This window comes from Cynocephalus volans, chromosome 18 (assembly GCF_027409185.1).
Source record: "Cynocephalus volans isolate mCynVol1 chromosome 18, mCynVol1.pri, whole genome shotgun sequence".
NCBI classification, from domain to species: Eukaryota; Metazoa; Chordata; class Mammalia; order Dermoptera; family Cynocephalidae; genus Cynocephalus; species Cynocephalus volans.
The window spans coordinates 2,762,362-2,782,961 of NC_084477.1; the positions used below are offsets into that span (position 1 = coordinate 2,762,362).

At 39.7% G+C, this 20,600-nt stretch overlaps 1 protein-coding gene and 1 pseudogene across 9 annotated transcripts in view; one reads left to right on the forward strand and one right to left on the reverse strand.

Moving 5' to 3' along the window:
• Positions 1–1,504: 1,504 nt before the first annotated feature.
• On the reverse strand, positions 1,505–2,270 carry LOC134366409 (small ribosomal subunit protein eS4, X isoform-like; annotated as a pseudogene).
• An 11,968-nt stretch (positions 2,271–14,238) lies between these two features.
• Positions 14,239–20,600, forward strand: part of LOC134366467 (zinc finger protein 260-like) — a 31,029-nt gene continuing 24,667 nt past the window's right edge. For 6 of the 9 annotated variants that reach the window (XM_063082859.1, XM_063082860.1, XM_063082856.1 and 3 more), the window contains exons 1-3: positions 14,239–14,371; positions 15,575–15,604; positions 17,035–17,169. Coding sequence is in view for 4 of the 9 variants with exons in the window: in XM_063082856.1 (XP_062938926.1) it covers positions 17,131–17,169 (39 nt within the window). In the remaining 5 variants the exon portion in view is untranslated. Of the gene's footprint in view, positions 14,372–15,574; positions 15,605–17,034; positions 17,170–20,600 lie in introns of those variants that run through there. The other 3 variants (XM_063082862.1, XM_063082857.1, XM_063082863.1) reach the window with 2 other exon arrangements.

Consider the following 20,600-nt stretch of genomic DNA (forward strand, 5'->3'; position numbering starts at 1 on the left):
TTACTGATTTGTTTTTTTAAAAGTGTCATCCATTATTCTGTATGTAATGTATTGTTTTCCCTGGTTGTTATCAAAATTTTCTCTTTATTGAGGTACCTATTTATGGTCTTTTTCCTTATTTTTGTAATGTATTTTCTTTTTGAGGTTTCTTGACCTTCTCAAGTCAAAAATTTGGGTGTTCTGCCAAATTTTCAAAGTACTCAGTTATTAGTTGTTGATTCATATTTCCTCCCTACTTAATTTTTCTGCTTCTCCACTCTTTCTCTAGGACTTAATCATTCCACAGGTATCTAAGGCTCTCTTTAGTTTTCTTCAAACTCTTTTCACTCTTTTCTTCAGATTAGATCATTTCTATTGCTCTGTCTTCACATTTCTTTTTTCTTCTCTTTTTATTATTACTAATCTGATAACACATTCAAAAGTATTTTTTTTTTATTTTGTCATCTTTCTATTTGGTTCTTTTAAAAATGATTTTTATTCTCTTGCCAAGTTTCTATTCATTCATTATGAGAGTATTTTCCTTTACCTCAATGAACATTTACAGTAGCTTCTTTCTAATTCTTGTATGCTAATTGCAACATCTTAGATATAGTGTGGATAACTTCTACTGACTGCCTTTTGCTTGTATATGGAATATCTTTTCCTGTTTCTTCACATAACTCAATTTTTTAAGCTGTGTACTAGAAACCATGAATTCTCTTGTATTACTGTGAAGAGCAATATATATATTTATATATAATTATATAGATATTTATATTTATATATAATATATTTATATATATTTATATAATTATAATATATTTATATAATTATATATTTACATATATTTATATATAATTATATATATATTTACATTTATATATAATATATTTTTATATATTTATATATATTTATATAATTAAAATATATTTATATATTTATATAATTATATATTTACATATATTTATATGTAATTTTATATAAACATATTTTTTATATAATTATATATATATATATATATATATATATATATATTTAGGGGGTGTGGCTGGCCTGTACAGGGATTCAAGCCCTTGACCTTGCTGTTATTAGCACCATGATCTAACCAAGTGAACTAACCAGAGAGTTGACTTGGCTGGGCTCAAACTTCAATACCTCTCTCCTCTAGAGTGAGCAAAACTGATACCCTAATTCAGTTCTTACCACATATATCTCATATATGTAATACATACGTGTTTCTATATATCTATATACAATAGTGACTGAATTATTTCACTTAGCCTGTTTTCAAGGTTCATCCATCTGTAGCATATGCTGGAATTTCTTTTATTTTTAAGAGTAAATAATATTTCATCGTATACTGCATTTTGTTTATTCCCTCACCTGTTGATGAATACTTGGTTGTGTCTACCTTTTGGTTGTTGTGAACAAGGGTGTACATATGTATCTTTTTTTAAAGAAAACAGTGCTGTGCTATCTCTAATTAAGGAAACAGACATTTCTAGCACATCACCTAAAGAGCATTTCACCCACTGCTCTGTTTGGCCCCCAGTCTCTTATCTTTCTCTTCAGCAATGGTAAGGCAGATACCTTTTCGTAAGAGAAATCTCTGGTTTGTTCCTTTGATAATAAAGAAAATGTTGGACAGGAAATGTTGGCAAAGCTGCTCCACTGGCATCTTTCACACGAACCACACTGAAGGAGCCAGGATGTTTCTCTCTGTTGCTGCTCACAACAGTTCTTCCCACGTTAGCACTGCCCGTCACCATGCACAGGTGGCCAGCATCAAACTTGCTGAAATCGGTGCTCAGGCCAGTCTCCAAGACAATCTCTGATGACGGAATCAGGCTAGTACATGGTGGGAACATCACGAGTCACCAGGTGAGGGATTCCTTTACTGCCCACAAAGATCTTTCTCACTTTGCACAACTTGTATTTGGCCTCCTGAGGTGTAAAATGATGAACCACAAAGTGACCTTTGATGTCACAGATCAGATAGAGATTCTCTCCGACCTTGTCCATGCTGATGACATCCATGAAACCAGCCAGATAGGTTATATCAGTTCGGACCATGCCATCTACCTTAGTGAACCACTGCATGCGAATCTTTTCTTCACCTCCTGTCCTGACATACTGAAGTCTGTTCCTTAGGAAAATGATGAGAGGGAGACATTGTCTCAGCTGGTGGGGACTGGTGGGTGAACAAGGAGCAAACACACTGGTCAGTTTATCCACCATCCAAGCTTGGGAGCTGCTACTCACATCAGATGTTTCTTGGGACCACAAGCCATGGCTGCAGCAGGCACAGAAAGAGCTACATATGTATCCTCATGGCCCTGCTTTTACATCTTTTGGGTATATCCCCAGACGTGGAGTTGCTCGACTACATAATAATTCTATTTGTAATTATTTAAGGAACCATCATACTGTTTTTCATAGAGGCTGTACCATTTTACATTCCCATGCACAAGGGGTTCAATTTTTTTACATTACTGTGAAGAAATAGCACTTTATAAGAAATACCATGTTATTTTCTGTTTTTCTTAATTTTATTTTTATTTTTGGTAATAGTTACTCTAATAGTTGTAAAGTGATATCTCACTGTGGATTTGATTTACATTTGCAGAATGATTAGTGATGTTGAGCATGTTTTTATGTGCTTATTGACTGTTTGTATATCTTTGGGAAAATATCCATTCAGACATTGTTTTGGTAGATTGCCAAGGCAGGGATTGAATCCTGGGCCTTGTTGTTACCAGCAAAACACTAACCAATTGAACTAGCCAGGTAGACCCTTCTTTGCCCATTTTAAAATTAGATTGGTTTTTATTGCTGTTGTTCAGTTGCAGGAGTTCTTTATATATTCTGGATATTAATTCCTTATTAGGTATGTGATTTACAAATGTTTTTTCTCTTTCTGTATGTTGCCTTTTTACTCTGTTCATAGTGTCTTTTGATGCACAAATTTTTTCCATTTTGATTAAGTCCAATTTGTCTATTTTTTTCTTTGTTGCTTGTGCTTTTGGTGTCATATCCAAGAAATTATTGCCAAATCCATTGCCATAAGCTTTTGTTCTCTGTTTTCTTTTAAAATTTTTGTCATTATATGTCTTCTCTTTAGGTCTTTGATCCATTTTGGGTTGTTTTTTGTATATGGTGTAATGTGAGCATCCAAATTTACAATTTTGTGGGTGAATATTCAGTTTTTACAGTGCCATTTGTTGAAGGGAATATTCTTTCAACTTTCAATGGTTTTGTGCCCTTGCCAAAAATCATTTAATAATATATGGTTGGGTAGGTTTTCTATACTATTTCATTAGTCCATATGTGTGTCTTTATGCTGGTATTACACTGTTTTGATAACTGTACTTGTAGTAAGTTTTGAAATCAGTCTTCCAACTTTGTTCTTTTCCAAGATTTTTTGACTATTCAGGGTTTCTGCAGATTCCATATAAATTTTAGAATAAAATTTTTAATTTTATCAGAAAATGCAATTAGAATTTTCACTTCCTAGACTAAGTCATATCCTAAGTATTTCATTCTTTTTGATGCTATTAAAATAAAATTGTTTTCTTAATTTTCTGTTCAGTTTGCTTATTATTAATGTATAGAAACATAATTAATATCTGTGTTTTTTGTATCCCACTGCTTTGCTGAATTTGTCTTTTAGTTCTAGCAGTTTGTCGTGTGTCTGAAATATTTAGGGTTTTCTGTATACAAGATTATAACATCAGTTAACAGAGATAATTTTTATTTTCTCCAATTTTGAAGCTATTTAATTCTTTTTATCACCTAGTTGCTCTGACTAGAACTTCCAATACTATGTTGAATAGAAGTGGCAAAATGAGCATCCTTATTTCGCTCCTTATCCTAAAGAAGAAAACTTTGTCTTTCACCCTTGAGTATGATGTTTGTTGTGTAGTTTTCATATATGGTTTTTATTATTTGAGTTACTTTCTTTGTATTCCTCTTTTGTTGTGTGCTTTTATTATAAAAGTGTGTGGAATTTTGTCAGTTCTGTGTGTTTGTTTAAAATTTGTGTCTTTTTCTTTTATTCTGTTAATGTGGTGTGCTGCATTGTTTGATTTTTATGTTGAAATATCATTGCATTCCAGGAATGAACCTCACTTGGTTTTGGTATACAATCATTTTACTATGCTTCTGAATTTGATTTACTAATATTTTCTTAAGAATTTTTGCATCAGTTTTCATCTGGGGTATTGCTGTCTGGTTTTCTTTTCTTCCAGTGTCTCTGTATAGCTTTGGCATCAAGGTAGGGCTGGCCTCATGGAAGGAGTTTGAAAGTGTTCTCATTTTTAAAAAATGTATTAATGTATTGAAATTATCACTTTTTTACATTCTAAGATGGAGCAGAGCAGTTGGGGGGAGGGGAAGAAGGGAAGGGGTGTGAAATAGGGTGAGGGAGGAAGAAGGAGGGGTAGCATGGTCAAAGCCCATGGCACACCCTTCATATTGGTAAGGGAATCCTAGGGGATTCCAGTGGCAGCTCGGAAATCGCTGGGCTAGTTGCAGATGTCAGGGGGACAGCTGAAGCCCACAGCCTCCCAGCACCCCACATTGAAGGCTGGGGTGTTTCCGGTAGCCACTTGGTGGTCATCACTGGGCTGGTTGCAGATGGAAAGGGAGTGTAGCTTAAGCCCTTGGCCCCCCACCACCCTGCCTTGGGAGCCCAGGTTGTTTCCAGTAGTGGCTCAGTGGTCATCGCTGGGCTGGGTGTGGGTGTCAGGGGGACGTGGTGGAGAGCCTCGGCACCCCCAAATGTCCCAGCTATGGAGTCTGGGGCACTTCTTGCAGCCATTCCGTCGTCATCAGTGGGCTGGTTGCTGATGTCTGGAGTGCGTGGCTGAGAGCCTTGGCACCCCCAACTGTCCCAGCTCTGGAGTCTGGGGCACTTCTTGCAGCCATCCAGTGGTCATCGCTGGGCTGGTTGCGGGTGTCTGGGGGGCGTGGCTGAGAGCCTCGGCTCCCCCAACTGTCCCAGCTCTGGAGTCTGGGGCACTTCTTGCAGCCATCCAGTGGTCATCGCTGGGCTGGTTGCGGGTGTCTGGGGGGCGTGGCTGAGAGCCTCGGCACCCCCAACTGTCCCAGCTCTGGAGTCTGGGGCACTTCCTGCAGCCATCCAGTGGTCATCGCTGGGCTGGTTGCTTATGTCTGGGGTGCGTGGCCAAGACTCTTCGTTCCCCTATTGCCCCCAGATCGGGAGCTCTGGCCCATTGGTAGTGGCCTATTGGTCGTTACAGGGCTGGGTGGTGTCATTGGTGGCGGCTGGGGCATGGCTGGGAAGTGTTCTCATTTCGGAAATTTTTTGGAAGAGTGTGGAAAGGATTGTTATATTTCCCTTTTTTTGTTTTAATTTTTACTTGATTTTTGGCAGCTGGCTGGTGCAGGATTTGAACCCTGCAGTTTGGTGTTATTAGTACCATGCTCCAACCAGCCAAGGTAACTAGCAAGCCCTGATGTTAGTTCTCTAATTGTCTGATAGAATTCAGCAGTAAAGTCATCATGCCAAGGCTTATTGTTTGCATGTAAAGTATTTAGTTATTGATTGGCTCTCCTAATAGTTATGATACTATCAGATTTTCTGTTTCTTTGTGATTCAGTCTTGGAAGGCATTGTGTATCTAGGAATTTGCCTTTTTAAATGTAGATTGTCCAATTTGTTGGTGTCGAATTGTTCATAGCATGCTCTTATAATCCTGTTTATTTCTGTGGAATCGGTAGTAACGTCCCCACTTTAATTTCTGATTTTAGTATTTTGAGTCTTCTGTATTATTTTCTTAGTCTAGCTAAAGATTTGTAAATTTTGTTACCCTTGTTGAAGAACTACTGTTTTGTTATGTTGATTTTCTCTTGTTTTTCTATTTTTTTACATTATCTCTGCTCTAATCTTAATTATTTTCTTTTTTCTCTGCTAGCTTTGGTTTGTTCTTTTTTTCCCCCAGTTTTTTATTTTGTAAAGTCAGGTTTTGGAGATGAGATCTTTCTTCTTTTGTAGTTGAAGCATTCATTGCTATAAATTTCTCCCTTGGCACTGCTTTTGCTGTGTCCCATAAGTTCTGGTATATCGTCTTTTCATTTCCATTCAACTCTGTGTACCTCCTAATTTCCCTTGTTATTTCATTGACTTATCGAGTTCAATAATGCATTGTTTAATTTCTACAAACGTGAATTTTCTGGTTTTTTTTCTATTATTGATTTATAACTTCTTCCCATTATGGCCAGAGAAGATATGTACCATTTAACATCTATTGAGACTTCAATTCTGGTCTAAAATATGGTCTATCCTAGAGAATGTCCCATGTCCACTTGGCAAGAATATGCACTTTATTTTGTTGGGTAGAGTATCCTGAATATGTCTGTTAGTTCTGGTTAGATTATTGTGTTGCCCAAGTCCTGTGTTTTCTTATTTATTGTCTCTCTGGTTATTCTGTTCATTACTGAGAGTGGGCTATTAACGTCTCCAACTATTACTGTTGAATTATTTCTCCCTTCAATTCTGTTAATTTTTGCTTCATATATTTGGATGATCTGTTATTGAATAAATAAATATTTCTATGCTTTTTGCTACTTGAATCTTTTATTAATATATAATGTCTTTCCTTTTTTCTGGTAAGCTTTTTTAAGTCTATTTTTTCTGATATTATTACCACCCCGATCTATTTGCTTACTAATTTCACAGAATATCTTTTTCTTATTTTTTCCCCTTCAATCTATGTGCATCTTTGGGTGTAAGGTGAGTCTCTTGAAGAAAGCGCATAGTTAGTTTATGTTTTTCTATTGATTCTGCCAATCTCTGTCTTTTCATTGGAGAGTTTAATTCACTTATACTTAGAGTAATTACTGATAAAGAGGAACTTCCATCATTTTGCTATTTGCTTTTCATAGGCCTTAAATCTTCTCTTATGTATACAATATATTGTTATTAACTATACTCACAATGATCTACAATAATTCTCTTGAACTTATTGCTCCTTTCTAACTGAAATTTTGTGTCCTTTGACAAACATCTCTCCAATTCTCCCCCCACACACAGCCTCTGGTAACCACCATTTTACTTTCTGTTTTTATGAGTTCAGCTTTTTTAGAATTCAAATATACGTGAGATCATGTGGTATTTGTCTTTCTGTGTCTGGCTTATTTCACTTAACATAATATAGTCCAGATGCATCCATGTTATCACATATGACTGTTTTTTCTTCCATTATGAGGCAGAAGAGTATTTCATTGTGTATACATATATAACAAATTTTCTTTGTGACTTCATTGATTTACACTTAGGTTGATTTCTCATCCTGGCTATTGTGAATAATATTATAATGAATATGTAACAGACACACTGATCAATGGAATAGAATAGAGAATCCAGAAATCAACCCACACACCTACAGCCATCTGATCTTGGACAATGGCACCAAGCCTATACACTGGGGAAGAGACTGCCTCTTCAGCAAACGGTGCTGGCAGAACTGGATATCAATGTGCAGGAGAATGAAACTAGACCCATACCTTGCACCATACACTAAAGTCAACTCAAAATGGATTAAAGAATTAAATATACACCCTGAAACAATAAAACTTCTTAAAGAAAACATAGGAGAAACACTTCAGGAAGTAGGACTGGACACAGACTTCATGAATATGACCCCCAAAGCATGGGCAACCAAAGGAAAAATAAAGAAATGGGATCATATCAAACTAAAAAGCTTCTTCACAGCAAAAGAAACAATTAACAGAGTTAAAAGACAACCAACAGGGTGGGAGAAAATATTTGCAAAATATACATCTGACTGAGGATTAATATCCAGAATATACAAGGAACTCAAACAACTTTACAAGAAAAAAACAAGCCCCCCAAAAAGGGCAGAAGAGCTAAATAGTTATTTCTCAAAGGAAGATATACGAATGGCCAACAGACATATGAAAAAATGCTCAACATCACTCAGCATCCGGGAAATGCAAATCAAAACCACACTGAGATACCATCTCACCCCAGTCAGGATGGCTAATATCCAAAAGACTCTGAACGATAAATGCTGGCGAGGTTGCGGAGAAAAAGGAACTCTCATACATTGTTGGTGGGACTGCAAAATGGTGCAGCCTCTATGGAAAATGGTATGGAGGTTCCTCAAATAATTGCAGATAGATTTACCATATGACCCAGCTATCCCACTGCTGGGAATGTACCCAGAGGAATGGAAATCATCAAGTCGAAGGTATACCTGTTCCCCAATGTTCATCGCAGCACTCTTTACAATAGCCAAGAGTTGGAACCAGCCCAAATGCCCATCATCAGATGAGTGGATACGGAAACTGTGGTACATCTACACAATGGAATACTACTCAGCTATAAAAACGAATGAAATACTGCCATTTGCAACGACATGGATGGACCTAGAGAGAATTATATTAAGTGAAACGAGTCAGGCACAGAAAGAGAAATACCACATGTTCTCACTTATTGGTGGGAGCTAAAAATAAATAAATACACACACAGACAAAAAACCCCAAAAAACCGGGGGGGGGGCGGGGCGGGGAAAAGACATAACAATTGCAATTCCTTGAAGTTGATACGACAAGCAAACAGAAAGGACATTGTTGGGAGGGAGGTGGGAGAGGGAGGAGGGAGGGAGGTTTCAGCAATGCACCACAATAATCAACCACTTTTGCTATATCAGCAAAATAATAAATAAATAAATAAATCTCATGTTGAAGCTTTAAAAAAAACAAAGGAATATTAGATTTAGAATAATATATCTTAAGAATTTTTATAATAATAATAGGACAATTTACTGAGCAACTATTACGTGCCAAGTATTGGACTAAATGCTTCACAATGCTATGTTTTCTTTAACTCTCATGTTAATTAAATTACCCTTAGTGTTTTTTTGAATATTTAATTGACAAATAAATATTGAATATATTTTAAAAAATGAATATGTAAATTCAGACATCTTTTGAACAGAGTAATTCAAATCCTTTGGATATATGCACAGTACAGGGATATCTGGATCATATGGCAGGTCTAATTTTAATTTTTTGAGGAACCACCATACTGTTTTTTGTAATGGCTCTACTAATGTATATTCTCATGAACATTGTACAGGGTTTCTTTTTCTCCACATTCTCACCAACACTTGTTATCTTTTGTCTTTTTAATGATAACCATTCTAACAGGTGTGAGGCTATATGTTATTGTGGTTTTAACTTGCATTTTCCTAAGAGTTAGTCATGTTGAGCACTTTTTCTACACCATTTGTATATGGTATATAAAGATTTGTACATCTTATTTAGAGAAATGTCTACTGCTTCATAAGGTAACTTAAAGTAATGTTGATTTATTGAGAAATTCCATTATATTATGATGATGTTGATCCTTGGTGCACTGCTGCCATATTTTGACCACTGGGTACATAATCTGCAAGAATCACAGCCCAGCTTGTCTGGGCTTCCCCTAATTAGAGATAATGAAGTGGGCTCTGTATAGCCAAAGGGATTCCCAATTCTAGCCTGCATCAGAGGCACATACAGGGCTTGGTAAAACACAGATTGTGGGCCCCACTCCCAGAATTCGATGCAGTGAGTCTCAGGCAGGGCCCATCATTTGCAGTTCCAGCTGGTGCTGATGGTCTGAGGACCACATTTTGAGAACCCTATGCTCTAAGGAAAATTTGTGAAGATTTATTTGAGCACACAAATGATACCCCAGAACCACTAATAGGTATGTTACCTCTCTTTCAGAATTCACATCAAACTTCCTGGGAATTCTGAAAAATATTTTAGCTGAAACTCCTTCAGGAACCTTGACCTGGGCACCTTCCATGCTACTTCCTGAGCTAGGCCATCTTCTCCCAGTCACCCACCCCAAAGATTCTGTGGCATTGGAAATTTGCAGCACAGTACCCACAATGGGGAAAGATAAGACAGGATAATGACCAGACTGGTTGGGTTGGTGGGAAGGAGTCATTTTTCATCTCTTCCACCCATGAGTCCAGGAAGAGCTGGGCCAATTGCTCAGCTGCCCTTTGCCACTCTCCCCAGCTGGCTTAACAGTATGGCCCTCTTTTTTCCCTGCATCTGGGCTCCCATCACATCATCATGCTACAAAGACACCAACCAGCGAAGGATGCTGTCTGTGAACAGGAAACAGACTCTGGAGGTAGAGGGAGATTCCCAGTTATGGATGACTCCCTCAAAAATCATGATGAACCTTCAGTCAAAACAGCAGTCACTTGGGTCTCAGATTTATTTTTGTTTTTCAAACAACACTTCCTGAGTGGCTGGAGAGTGTAGTGTGCTGGGCAGCAGCTCAAGAGACCAGGATATCTGTTATACCACCACTGCACCACCCCAACCCACTGACACTGTGACATTCAGTCAAATCCACCTGCTCTCTCATTCCATTTTTGTCCTGAAAAGGTCCATTTACCTGAATTTTTGAGGGTTATGGGGTGGCAGTAGCACACAGATATGTGGTTGTGATGTAGACTGGAAGAACGGGAGATCATTTTACCCAGGCAGATTGAGTCTCAGCTTTGCTTGTTGAAATTTGTGTTCTGTGCAAATTATTCAAATTTTCTGAGTGCCATTTCTTCATCTTTAAAATCAGTATTGAAATGTTTACTCTCTCGTAGAGTTGCAGTTTCAAGGGAATGCTAGATAATGTATTGGTTTGGCGGTGGACATAACCTGTTGGGTTGATTTGACCACATCTCAACAGGGAAGAACCCTGCAGTGAATAAAGAGAGGAGGAAGTAGACACTTGGGCACACTCTCTGTGCCCCCTTGTCATATTCTCTTTTTGGTTTGCAGGAGATCCACCTTAAACTTTATACAGGGAAAAGGGTGGATATTTTCTTGGTCAACTGAGCACAAAAGTAAAGGAATACAATATGAACTTGAGGAGACAATTATAGTTACAATAGAATCAAAAGTATGATACCTAGAAAGAAGTTTAAAAACAGAAGTGTAAACTTGAGGGGATGGCCAGTTCATTCACCCAGTGGAACATGGTGCTCATAAGACCAAGGTCAAGGGTTTGGATCCAAGATGTGAAAAAAGGGGTGGGGGATGGGAGTGTAAACTTGAACACTGAAAGCTACAATATATGGCTAATATGGAAACACTTAGGTATCATCCCTGAGCCACCTCTCCTTGGTTCTGAGGACTTTACCTTAATATGGGGAGTAAGGGAATTGCATTCTTAGACTTCTTTACAGTATTAGAAGTGGGGTCAGGGTGAGGGCTGCTATCTACATGCGTATTACTGTCTCCATTTTTATGAATAGAAGACTGAGACCCACAACAAGAAAGAATGTTGAACCATACCTAGAGGATGAAATATCAGGCACTGATCCCCCCTCCCCCTAATCTCTGGCAATCACCCTGTATTTAAGGATCCCCAGATAGCATATGAATAATTGTTTAAAAGAGGCATGGGATCTAGGATTTCAAGGAAAGGGGCCTAAAGCTTCTAAAGTCTGAGATGAGAAGGCTCTGGGGATATGTATGCTAAGTTCCCGGGATCTGCAGTACAGAGCCACTGGGAGACAATTTTAGAATCAGAGAAGAAACAGGAATATGAACTGGGCAGGACATATGTCAGAAAAAGGGAGAAATAGGGATAGGTCTTGGGCAAGAGTCCAATCTCTCACAGGTCCCGTCCACCCAGCCCCAATTGTGGAGGATACTGACATTAATGAGATAGAAATAAAACACATGTATCTCACAGGTCCAAAGCCTGTAGCTTAGAAGGACCATAGTCCTATAGTGCAGAGGACCAAAGTCCTTAGTTTAGCCTGTAGTGTAGAGGACCAAAGTCCTTAGTTTAAGCCAAAGCCTGTAGCTTAGAAGGACCAAAGTCCTGTAGTGTAGAGGACTAAAGTCCTTAGTTTAGGAAGCCAGAGCCTCTAGCTTAGGGGGCCAAAGCCCAACTCTTTAGGAAAACACACAGAAATGCTAAGATTGTAAAAGACCAGAAAACTTTCACAGGACTAAAGCCTTTGATGTAGATAAGAGAATTGAAGCACAGCAAAAAGTGATTGCTCTGGGGGCATTTGCCCTTGGTGCAGCTAAACCTAAATGATGGGAAAGTATGTGAGCTAAAATCTTCAAGGATATTCTCCTAGTTAGTGCTTGGGGGACATTCCACATCTCACTGTAAGCTGTTTGTTTGAGTTTCTTGGAGAGCTAAGAACTGTGGTTATTGTCTTCTTGTTTCTTTTTGTACATCACATAGCTTAGTTTTATAACTCCTTTTGATGGTAAATTGCTTGAAATATTTTAAGTGACACTTGCTTTAATGAGGATTGTCATGTAGACAGTTTATGTTTTCACTATGATTGATCAACCACCTGTTTTTCTTCTGTAATTTTCTTGTCCTTACAAAAAAAACTAAAGCAAAACCTGACTTGGGGCTGTGCCTGGGCTCTCATCTCTTGAAGGAGTTTTCCCTGGGTGCAGTCCCTTCGGGCTTTTCATTGCTCTGAATACATGAGCTCTGGGTGATCTTTTGCATCTCCGTCACTCTGCAAGGATAGTGACATGCAATCTCCACCCTTCTTTCCCCCTGCCCACATTCTAGCACTAAAGTCCACATGAATCCCAAAGACTCAAGCCTGGCATTTCCCTATTTGAAGAGAAAATTCAGTGTAACAGAAACTTTGAGATATCCTAGTACAGATCTCCTTGCCTAGTTTGCTGCACAAACTAGTGATGAAAAGGCAAAGTTCAGGTCCATCACACACACACACAAACATGCACACACACAAACACACACAACCCTAAAAAGAGAAAACTATTAAGATTTGATTGATATATACATAGATGGATTGATGGAATCTGGCTGTTTCTGGGCAAATACTTATCAGACATTGCCAGTGTGGATTGGCACAAGGATTATGGAGTATATCTACCCTATGATCTTTGTATTTTATTTCACGATACATACTAGACCAGTTTTCCCAACTGTGGAATACAATCCATCCAAACTCATAAATTAGACTAAGGATGAGAAAAAGACATCTTTTAATGGCTTGGAAGAGTTACCTCGTTCATTTTTTGCTAACAAATTTAATGTAAAATAGAGACATGATTTTTTTCATACTTAAAAATGCATCTCAAGAAAAATAGACGTGGATTCTATAACAGCTATACCTATGTGAGAACTAAAAACCATAAACTTACTTATTAATCACTGACTGGCCCACATTCCCACAATGTCCCAGGTTGTCAAACCAAGACTGAATGAAAAATGAGAATGCCACGTCGCTGTCACTAGGACACAGATCAGTCCTGATCCATCAGGTCCTGGTCTCCTGGTAACAGTGAGGCAGGACAGAAGAGGGACATGCCCCAGGGAGGCTGCCTCATGAACAGTCAGGCTAAATAAACATTCGCCACCTCCGGGTTTAGCAGTTAACGAACCCACAACGAGCTAACACCTGCTAACAGCAGCTTAACTACCCTTCCCCAAACAGGAAACAAAATCAGGAAGACCACAACCCCTGCGCACCCAAAAGAAACAAACCTATGTACAAATAACCGAGGATATATCTTCCAGACGTGGCGCTAGACCGAAAAGGGCAAACTTCAGGGAACACTGAGCCCTGTGCATGAGCTTTTCCTTCACAGCCCCTCACTGTGCATGCAAGGACGCAAAGAGCCTGCACCAGCAGGAAGCACCGGAACACCCTCTTCCTCCCCCTTTCCTTGAATATTTCTCCCCTAATTAAGATAGAGACCCTTCCTCTCACAGGAATCAAGATATAATCCGTCTCCCAGAAAAGCCACAGCGCTCCTGACGCGCACACTCCTGCAGGAACTTTCCCTTTGCAATGAACTTTGAATGGGAAGGTGACTCCGCCGTGTGGACGTGGATTTAGTGTGGGTTCCCGACGGGATTCTTCCTCGGAGAAATCCAAGAACCTGCGTCTCCAACGTCAACAGGACTCCCTGCTGCGAAAAGAAACAAAATTTTCTCTTTTGGTTCCTAAAGAACGGCCGAAGAGTCTGCGGAAAATGAGTTCTCCCAGTCCAATGACGTCCCAAGGGCGGGGCTGGAAAACGTCCTTCGTGCTTCTTCTGCGCATGTGCCGCTCCGCTCATTCTGCCCTCTGGGAAATGTAGTTTTGGCCTCCAATGACGTCACCAGCACGGGACTGGGACGGGCTGTTCCGGGTTTCAGCGGCGCATGTGCGGCTCCGGCCACTCCCGCCATATTTACCCGGGGACTCTGGCTCTACTCCCGTCCGCTGCTGCTCCGGGGAGTCTCTCGTCTGTGAAGGTGGTCGGACGGTGACAGAGGAGCCTTGGGGGACTAGGGGGCGGGCCGGGTGTCCCGGAGCTTGGCCGAGCTGCAGCACGGGACGCCTCAGGTGGGTGGGGCCTGGCGGGGCCGGGGAAGGGGCAGCCGGCTGCGCGTCACCTGCCGCGTGGCCGGAGGATCCGCGCCGCTGGTGGGAGGCCGGGCGCCTGCTCCGGGGTGCACGAGCGGGTTCCCGGAGTTCAGAGGACGGGGAGCGAGTCCCGGGGTGGCGACAGGACTGGGGTGGGGGGTGGGGCAGGTTCGCACGGCAGCCCCGCCGGGAGGGAGCCTGGTGCCGGCCTGCGGGCCCTTCACTTCTCCCGTCCGGAACGTGAGCCTGCGGCTGCCAGAGAAGTGCGCCCGGGTGTCCGTAGAAACGCCTCTGAGGAGTGTGCGGACCCAGCGTTGCTATGAGGCGGTTGTGCTTGTGCGGCGTCGTGGTGTCTCTGCAGCGGTGACGTTTGTGGTCCCCTGCAGCACTGCTGGTGTGCGTTTACGGAAGTGTGTGGGTGACCTAGTTTCTAGGGACAGGGACTTCTAAGAGGGAGATAGGAGTTCTGGGTGAAGATGGCCCGGTTAACTTTGGGGTAAGGAGGGGTTACGAAGTTGGAAGGAGGGAGCCCCGTGAGTAGGAATCCTGCCTGAGAGAACAACCCCCTGGCCTGACCCCTCTCGGTAGCGCTTCAGAGCAGAGGCAAGAGTCCCCGAAAGGTGGAGATCCGAGCTCTGCACAGCCCGCGCGAGAGTGGGCGGGAGTTGATTAATAATAACTTATTCGATAGCTATGGGAGACTGGGTGAGATTGGAAGGTTTGGGTCAAGTTCCGGCAGGGAAAGGTGAGTTTGGTCCAGGAGACCTGGCAAGGGCCCAGGAAATGTTCCTTATTGAGGGGGGCTTGAAGGTGTTCTCCGGGGTGGAGAGGATCTGTCTACAGTGCTCGCTGAACACTCCCATTCCTTCAGTCTTCCCGCACTTCCTCTCAAACCTAGCCTGTCACCAATTTTGGCACCTAGAGATAATGCTGATGGTCCCGCTATCTTCATAGTTTTTTCTGGTGGTTGAAAATAGTTGGATTTGAGGAAATGTGACTTGCCCAGGGTCACATCATTTGTTGATGGTAGAGGTCCTGCCTTTTTGGCTAGTGTTCTCCATTTTGTCACACTTAAGTCAAAACAAGTATTTGTTTTCTTTTGAGATTAGTTTTGTCATGTTGAAGACAAACATTGGTTTAACAAATGTTGGCTTAAATATGCCTGTTCTTTTTTATTTCCAGCACTTTCTGTCAATTATCTCACTTCAAAGGGTAAGTAACACAGTTGTTTCCCAGTTAATGTCAGTAACCTGTTCTTGAAAATTGTAAATTCTGAAGGAATAAAATAGGAGCCTTTTTTCCATTACTTAAAATGGCAGAATTGCTCTGCATCTTCCTTCCACTTGAAACCAATTTTTAAAAATGCAGTTAAAATATAAGGTGCTTCAAAAGGTTCATGTAAATATTCCTTTTCGTTTTTCATTCCATTTTGCCATAAACTTTTTGAAATACCCTGGTACAGTGCAATACTCACTTATAAGTAACAGACCCTTTTTATCTTTGTTTTTTCAAGTGAACAGACTTTATATAATGTACAAAAAAATACTGCTTTGCAAACAATTGGTTTTTATGATTCTCATGGCTTGTATTAGTACCAGGAACCTTACTAAAGATCATCCAGTTGGAATTCTTTGTGATTTTCAAAACTTCCACATGTGGTCCTAAAATTATGTTGATTGTTTTTGAGATGTGATTTAAGACTTTCTTCCTCACATAACTGTGTTAAAAAACATACTGAGTCTCTGGGCTTAAATGTATCAACTTTCTGTGTATGAAACCACCCAAAACTCAATGTCTTAAAAGAAAAAACAAAAATCCACCATTTTATTTGCTTGAAGATCTATGGATCTGCATTTTGGGGTGAGCTCAGCTGAGATGTTTCTGTGCTAGTGTTGCTGTATTACCAATGAGGCTTTGGTTACCTGATGCCTTGACTGAGGCTGTTTGGCTCAAGATGGCTTCACTTACATGTCCTGTGGTTTGTGCTGAGTGTTGGCTGGGCTCTGTGTCTCCAACATTTTAGCCAGGGCTTCTTTGTAAAATGACAGTGTCGAAGAAGACAAGCACCAGTTTTTTTCAAACCTATGTTTGCATGACATTTCTAATGTGCCATTGGCCAAAGCAAGTCTCATGGCAGAGCCCAGTATATTGTTGCAACATAGTATATGAGGGCTTGAATGCAGGGAGAACTGTCACTGGACAACATTACTAGAATAGTGTATCACAGGAAATATACATTATGTTTTTTATCTATATCATCATGGGTAAATATGTTTGGTTGCAATATGAATACTTTCCACATATATAGGTATATATAAAAGAAAGATGTGTTGTAGTGGAAGCAGTTATCTGGAGTCCTGTGTGAAATTGTTACATTAATAGAGAAATAATTAATTAGTCTAACTGTATTTCTATAACATAAATTTCAGTGAAAACATGATTTTTTTATGTTTAAATTATTAAGTTGTGTTTTTCGGTAACATAGATTCTCACTAAATCAGTAGGTAATTTATGTTTTCATTAACCCAAAATAGTGTCTGATGTATACCAATTAATGTACTTGTAGATGCATCTTTAATAGGGTTTTTGTTGCCTTTTATTGAGGCATAAAGACATAAAGGGAGGCTTTTTTTCTCTTCCAGGTAATGTGTAGAGAGTTTTGAATATGGGAATCTAGAACTGGGACATAATTCTCTCCTAATCCACTTGGCTCACCTCCTCTCACAGCTATCCTGCCTATGTATTTGCAAGAGCAACAAAAGAAGAGTAATTGTTTTGTGAGTTATTTATTCCTTACTTTTTAAAATGGTGTTATTTGAGCTTTATTGGATGCATGAAATAAGATGGAAAAGTAGAAATTAGTAAAACATAGCTCAAAAGAAATGTACATACATAAGATAAAATTGGCATGTAGATATAGCAGAGTATAAGACCTCAGGGTTGCCTAAGTTGAGTGAAAATTTATTTGTCTGTTCTTTCTGATGTTGTGGCAGAAAGGCACTTACAGGACTGGAATAAAACCCAAGAAGAGCATGTGCTAAATTCTCATGGGATATGAAGACTTGCTGGCACCAAAGCCTGAATCACTTTCTGTAGGAAAGTTTTTCTCTACCAGCCTGGAAATGAACACTTTAGTTTTCTGCAGTAGAAATGATTATCTAGTGCTAAAGGATAAGTTGCTTCATAAGGTTTTTCTGAAGTTTCTAAAATAGTGTGGTTCCGGACAGCTTTTGGAAGGCTGGATGAAGAAGGCTAGAGTCATGGATGAAGCCTGGAATTATAACAAAATTACACTAAAATCCTATGACCATTCTCTAGTCTTTGCCTAACTTGAATTTTCTGCCACATTCAAAACTACTGTTCATGATCTTCTCCTGGAAATTCTTCTATGTTCATTTCTCTCATGACCTCAGTGATGGTTTTCTTTCTTTTCCCCTGAATTTTTCTACTTTCTTCTCCTTAACATAGCTCATCAGGGTGCTCCATTCTGGGCCCTATTCTTGTCACTTTGCAGTTCTTTTTGGCCAATTCAGTCTTCTGTAGTTTGCACTCTTATTTCTCTCCACCTTGTATTTCTTCCCCAGTCTTTTGACCTCTCTGATGAATGCTTCTTTGTAGCTATCCAAAAGGTACCTCAAGGTCAACAAATCCAAAATTAAAACCTCATTTCCCTTTTTTCTCTTACATATGCTATTGATCCAAGCCACTGAAATGGGATTTCTCCTGGACTCCTCCCTGTTTTTCAGCTCTAATGTTATTTGGTGGCAATTCCTGCTAGTTTTGTTTGTTCTTTTCATGGTATTCTAATTTCTATGGGGGGGGGGGGTGCTGTTGGTACTTAAAAAAAAGTCACTTTGTTCCATTGGAAAGGTCATTATCAAAACCTAAAAGGTGTATTCGCTCATGATGACCTGTGCTTCTAGCCAGCACATGTGGTAACATCCTTCGGAATCTGAGGGGAGAAAGCATTCAGGAGTTGGTGGGATGCGTTTGAACAAGGGTCAGTAAACACAGGAAGCATTCATAGTTTGAAACTTTTGGTTCTATAAATTTATGTCAGTTATTCTGTCTGTAGTTTTTATTAATATACCATTGTCTGTTTATAGATCAAAAGACCTCTCATGTTTTTAAACATTCTTAAATTTACCCCTCTTGCTACAAATTCTACCACATACAAAGTAAACTTTTTCCCTCTCAAGAGCCATGGAAATCTTTTGCTCTTATGGCACTGGCTGAATGCCCAACTAAGTCAGGTCCAGTGGCCTGTCATCTGCCACTCCACACACACAGAGCACGTGATGAGTACACCGATATCGTTATAAGGACACTTCCCTTCAGACAGGGTCACTGGGAAGGGGAGGCGCCCACTATCTGGGTGTTCTGTTATAAGCAACAGGAATGGACTAATACAGTGTTTAATGTGTATCCCTATGGCAGCATATTGTTGGGTCTTACTTTCTTATCAAATCTGACAGTCTTTGACTTATGTAAGTTGCTTTGCCTCACACGGATTTGTTGCCTCTCTTCCCCTGGGGGATGGAGATGCAGAAAGGATTACTCAAAAACCATTTCTTCCGAGGAGTGTGAGATCCCAAAGGGGTTAATTTCCCAGAACCCTGAAGAGAGAGGCATTCCTTCCTTTGGAAATTAACCACGAACTGGGGTCTTCTCTCACTATTTATTCTCCAGGCCAGAAAATTACAGAAAAGGAACATAGGTGATTACAAAAAGAACAGTAAGATAATTGTCATGGCAACAGTCATTAGGTTTAATTGCACCAAGGGCATCTTTCCTTGGAGCCAACAATTATGCTGTGTTAACAATTCTTATCTACAGCAGAGACTTTAGCTTGGGGAAAGTTTCCTGTCTTTCACAAGCTTAACATTTCTATGTGTAATTTTAGAAAGTTAGGCTAAACCTGTGACCACACGGCTTTGGAAAATAGGCCCTGTGAAATACATTTGCTTTATAAATGTTAGTGCTCTATACATATATATTTAGTCTAATTCCATTTAAACTAATTATTAAAAAGGTTGGATTTAGGCTTGCCATTTTGCTACATATTTTCTATTTGTCTTTTCTGCCTTTTGTTCCTCTGCTTTTTCGATTCTAACTTCTTTTCAGTTAATCAAATATTTTTAAAAAATATTTTCATTTGGTTCATCTATTGGCTTTTAAAATAGTTTTTTGTTGTTGTTGTTGTTTTGTGACCGGTAAGGGGATCACAACCCTTGGCTTGGTGTCATCCGCACCATGCTCAGCCAGTGAGCGCACTGGCCATCCCTATATAGGATCCAAACCCGCGGCAGGAGCGCTACTGTGCTCCCAGTGCTGCACTCTCCCGAGTGAGCCACGCGGTCGGCTCAAAATAGTTTTTTTAAAAAAAAAATTTTTTTGATATATAACACATAACATGATATTTAACAGTTGACCCATTTTTTAACCTTTAAATAATGTTAAGTATATTGACACTGTTGTGCAAGAGATGTCCAGAACTTTTTTACTTTGGAAACCTGAAACACTATACCCATTAAATGACAACTCTCAATTTCCCCTTCTCCCAGCCTCTGGAAGCACCGTCCTACTTTGTGTTTTAAAATTTTGACTTATGTCAGTGAACCCTTACAGTACTTGTCATTTTATGAGTGGCTTATTTCACTTTGCAAATACTCTCAGGTTCCTATGTCAAGCATATGTCAACATTTTCTTTCATTTTATATCTTTGTGCATATATAAGCAAAAGGTGGTGTGCATATATATAATCCATGGATGAATATTTGGGTTGCTTGTACCTCTTAACTATGTGACTAATACTGCTATGAACATGGATGTGCAAATATCCTTTTGAGATTTTGCTATCAATAAAAAACAAAGTATCGGAGCAAGAAAAGAAAAAAAAAGCAGTTCATTAATTGGGTAGCCCCCAGAGTTCAAATAGATTCAGAGGGACTCCAGTGCTGCTGCATGGGCAGTTAAAATTTATAGACAGAAAAATAACAAACAGAAAATGGAAGTGAGATTTATAACAGTTGAGTGCATGTAACTGTCTGACCCTCGGCTGTCATTACAGAAAAACACTTTTAAGTGAGGCTTTTGATTTGTTTAGTACTAAGTTAGGTTGTGGTTCATACATAGAGCTCAAGTATGAAAGTATGGAGGCTTTGTCAGGCCAAATTTTAGTTTGATTTAATCCACCTTTGGTCAGCCT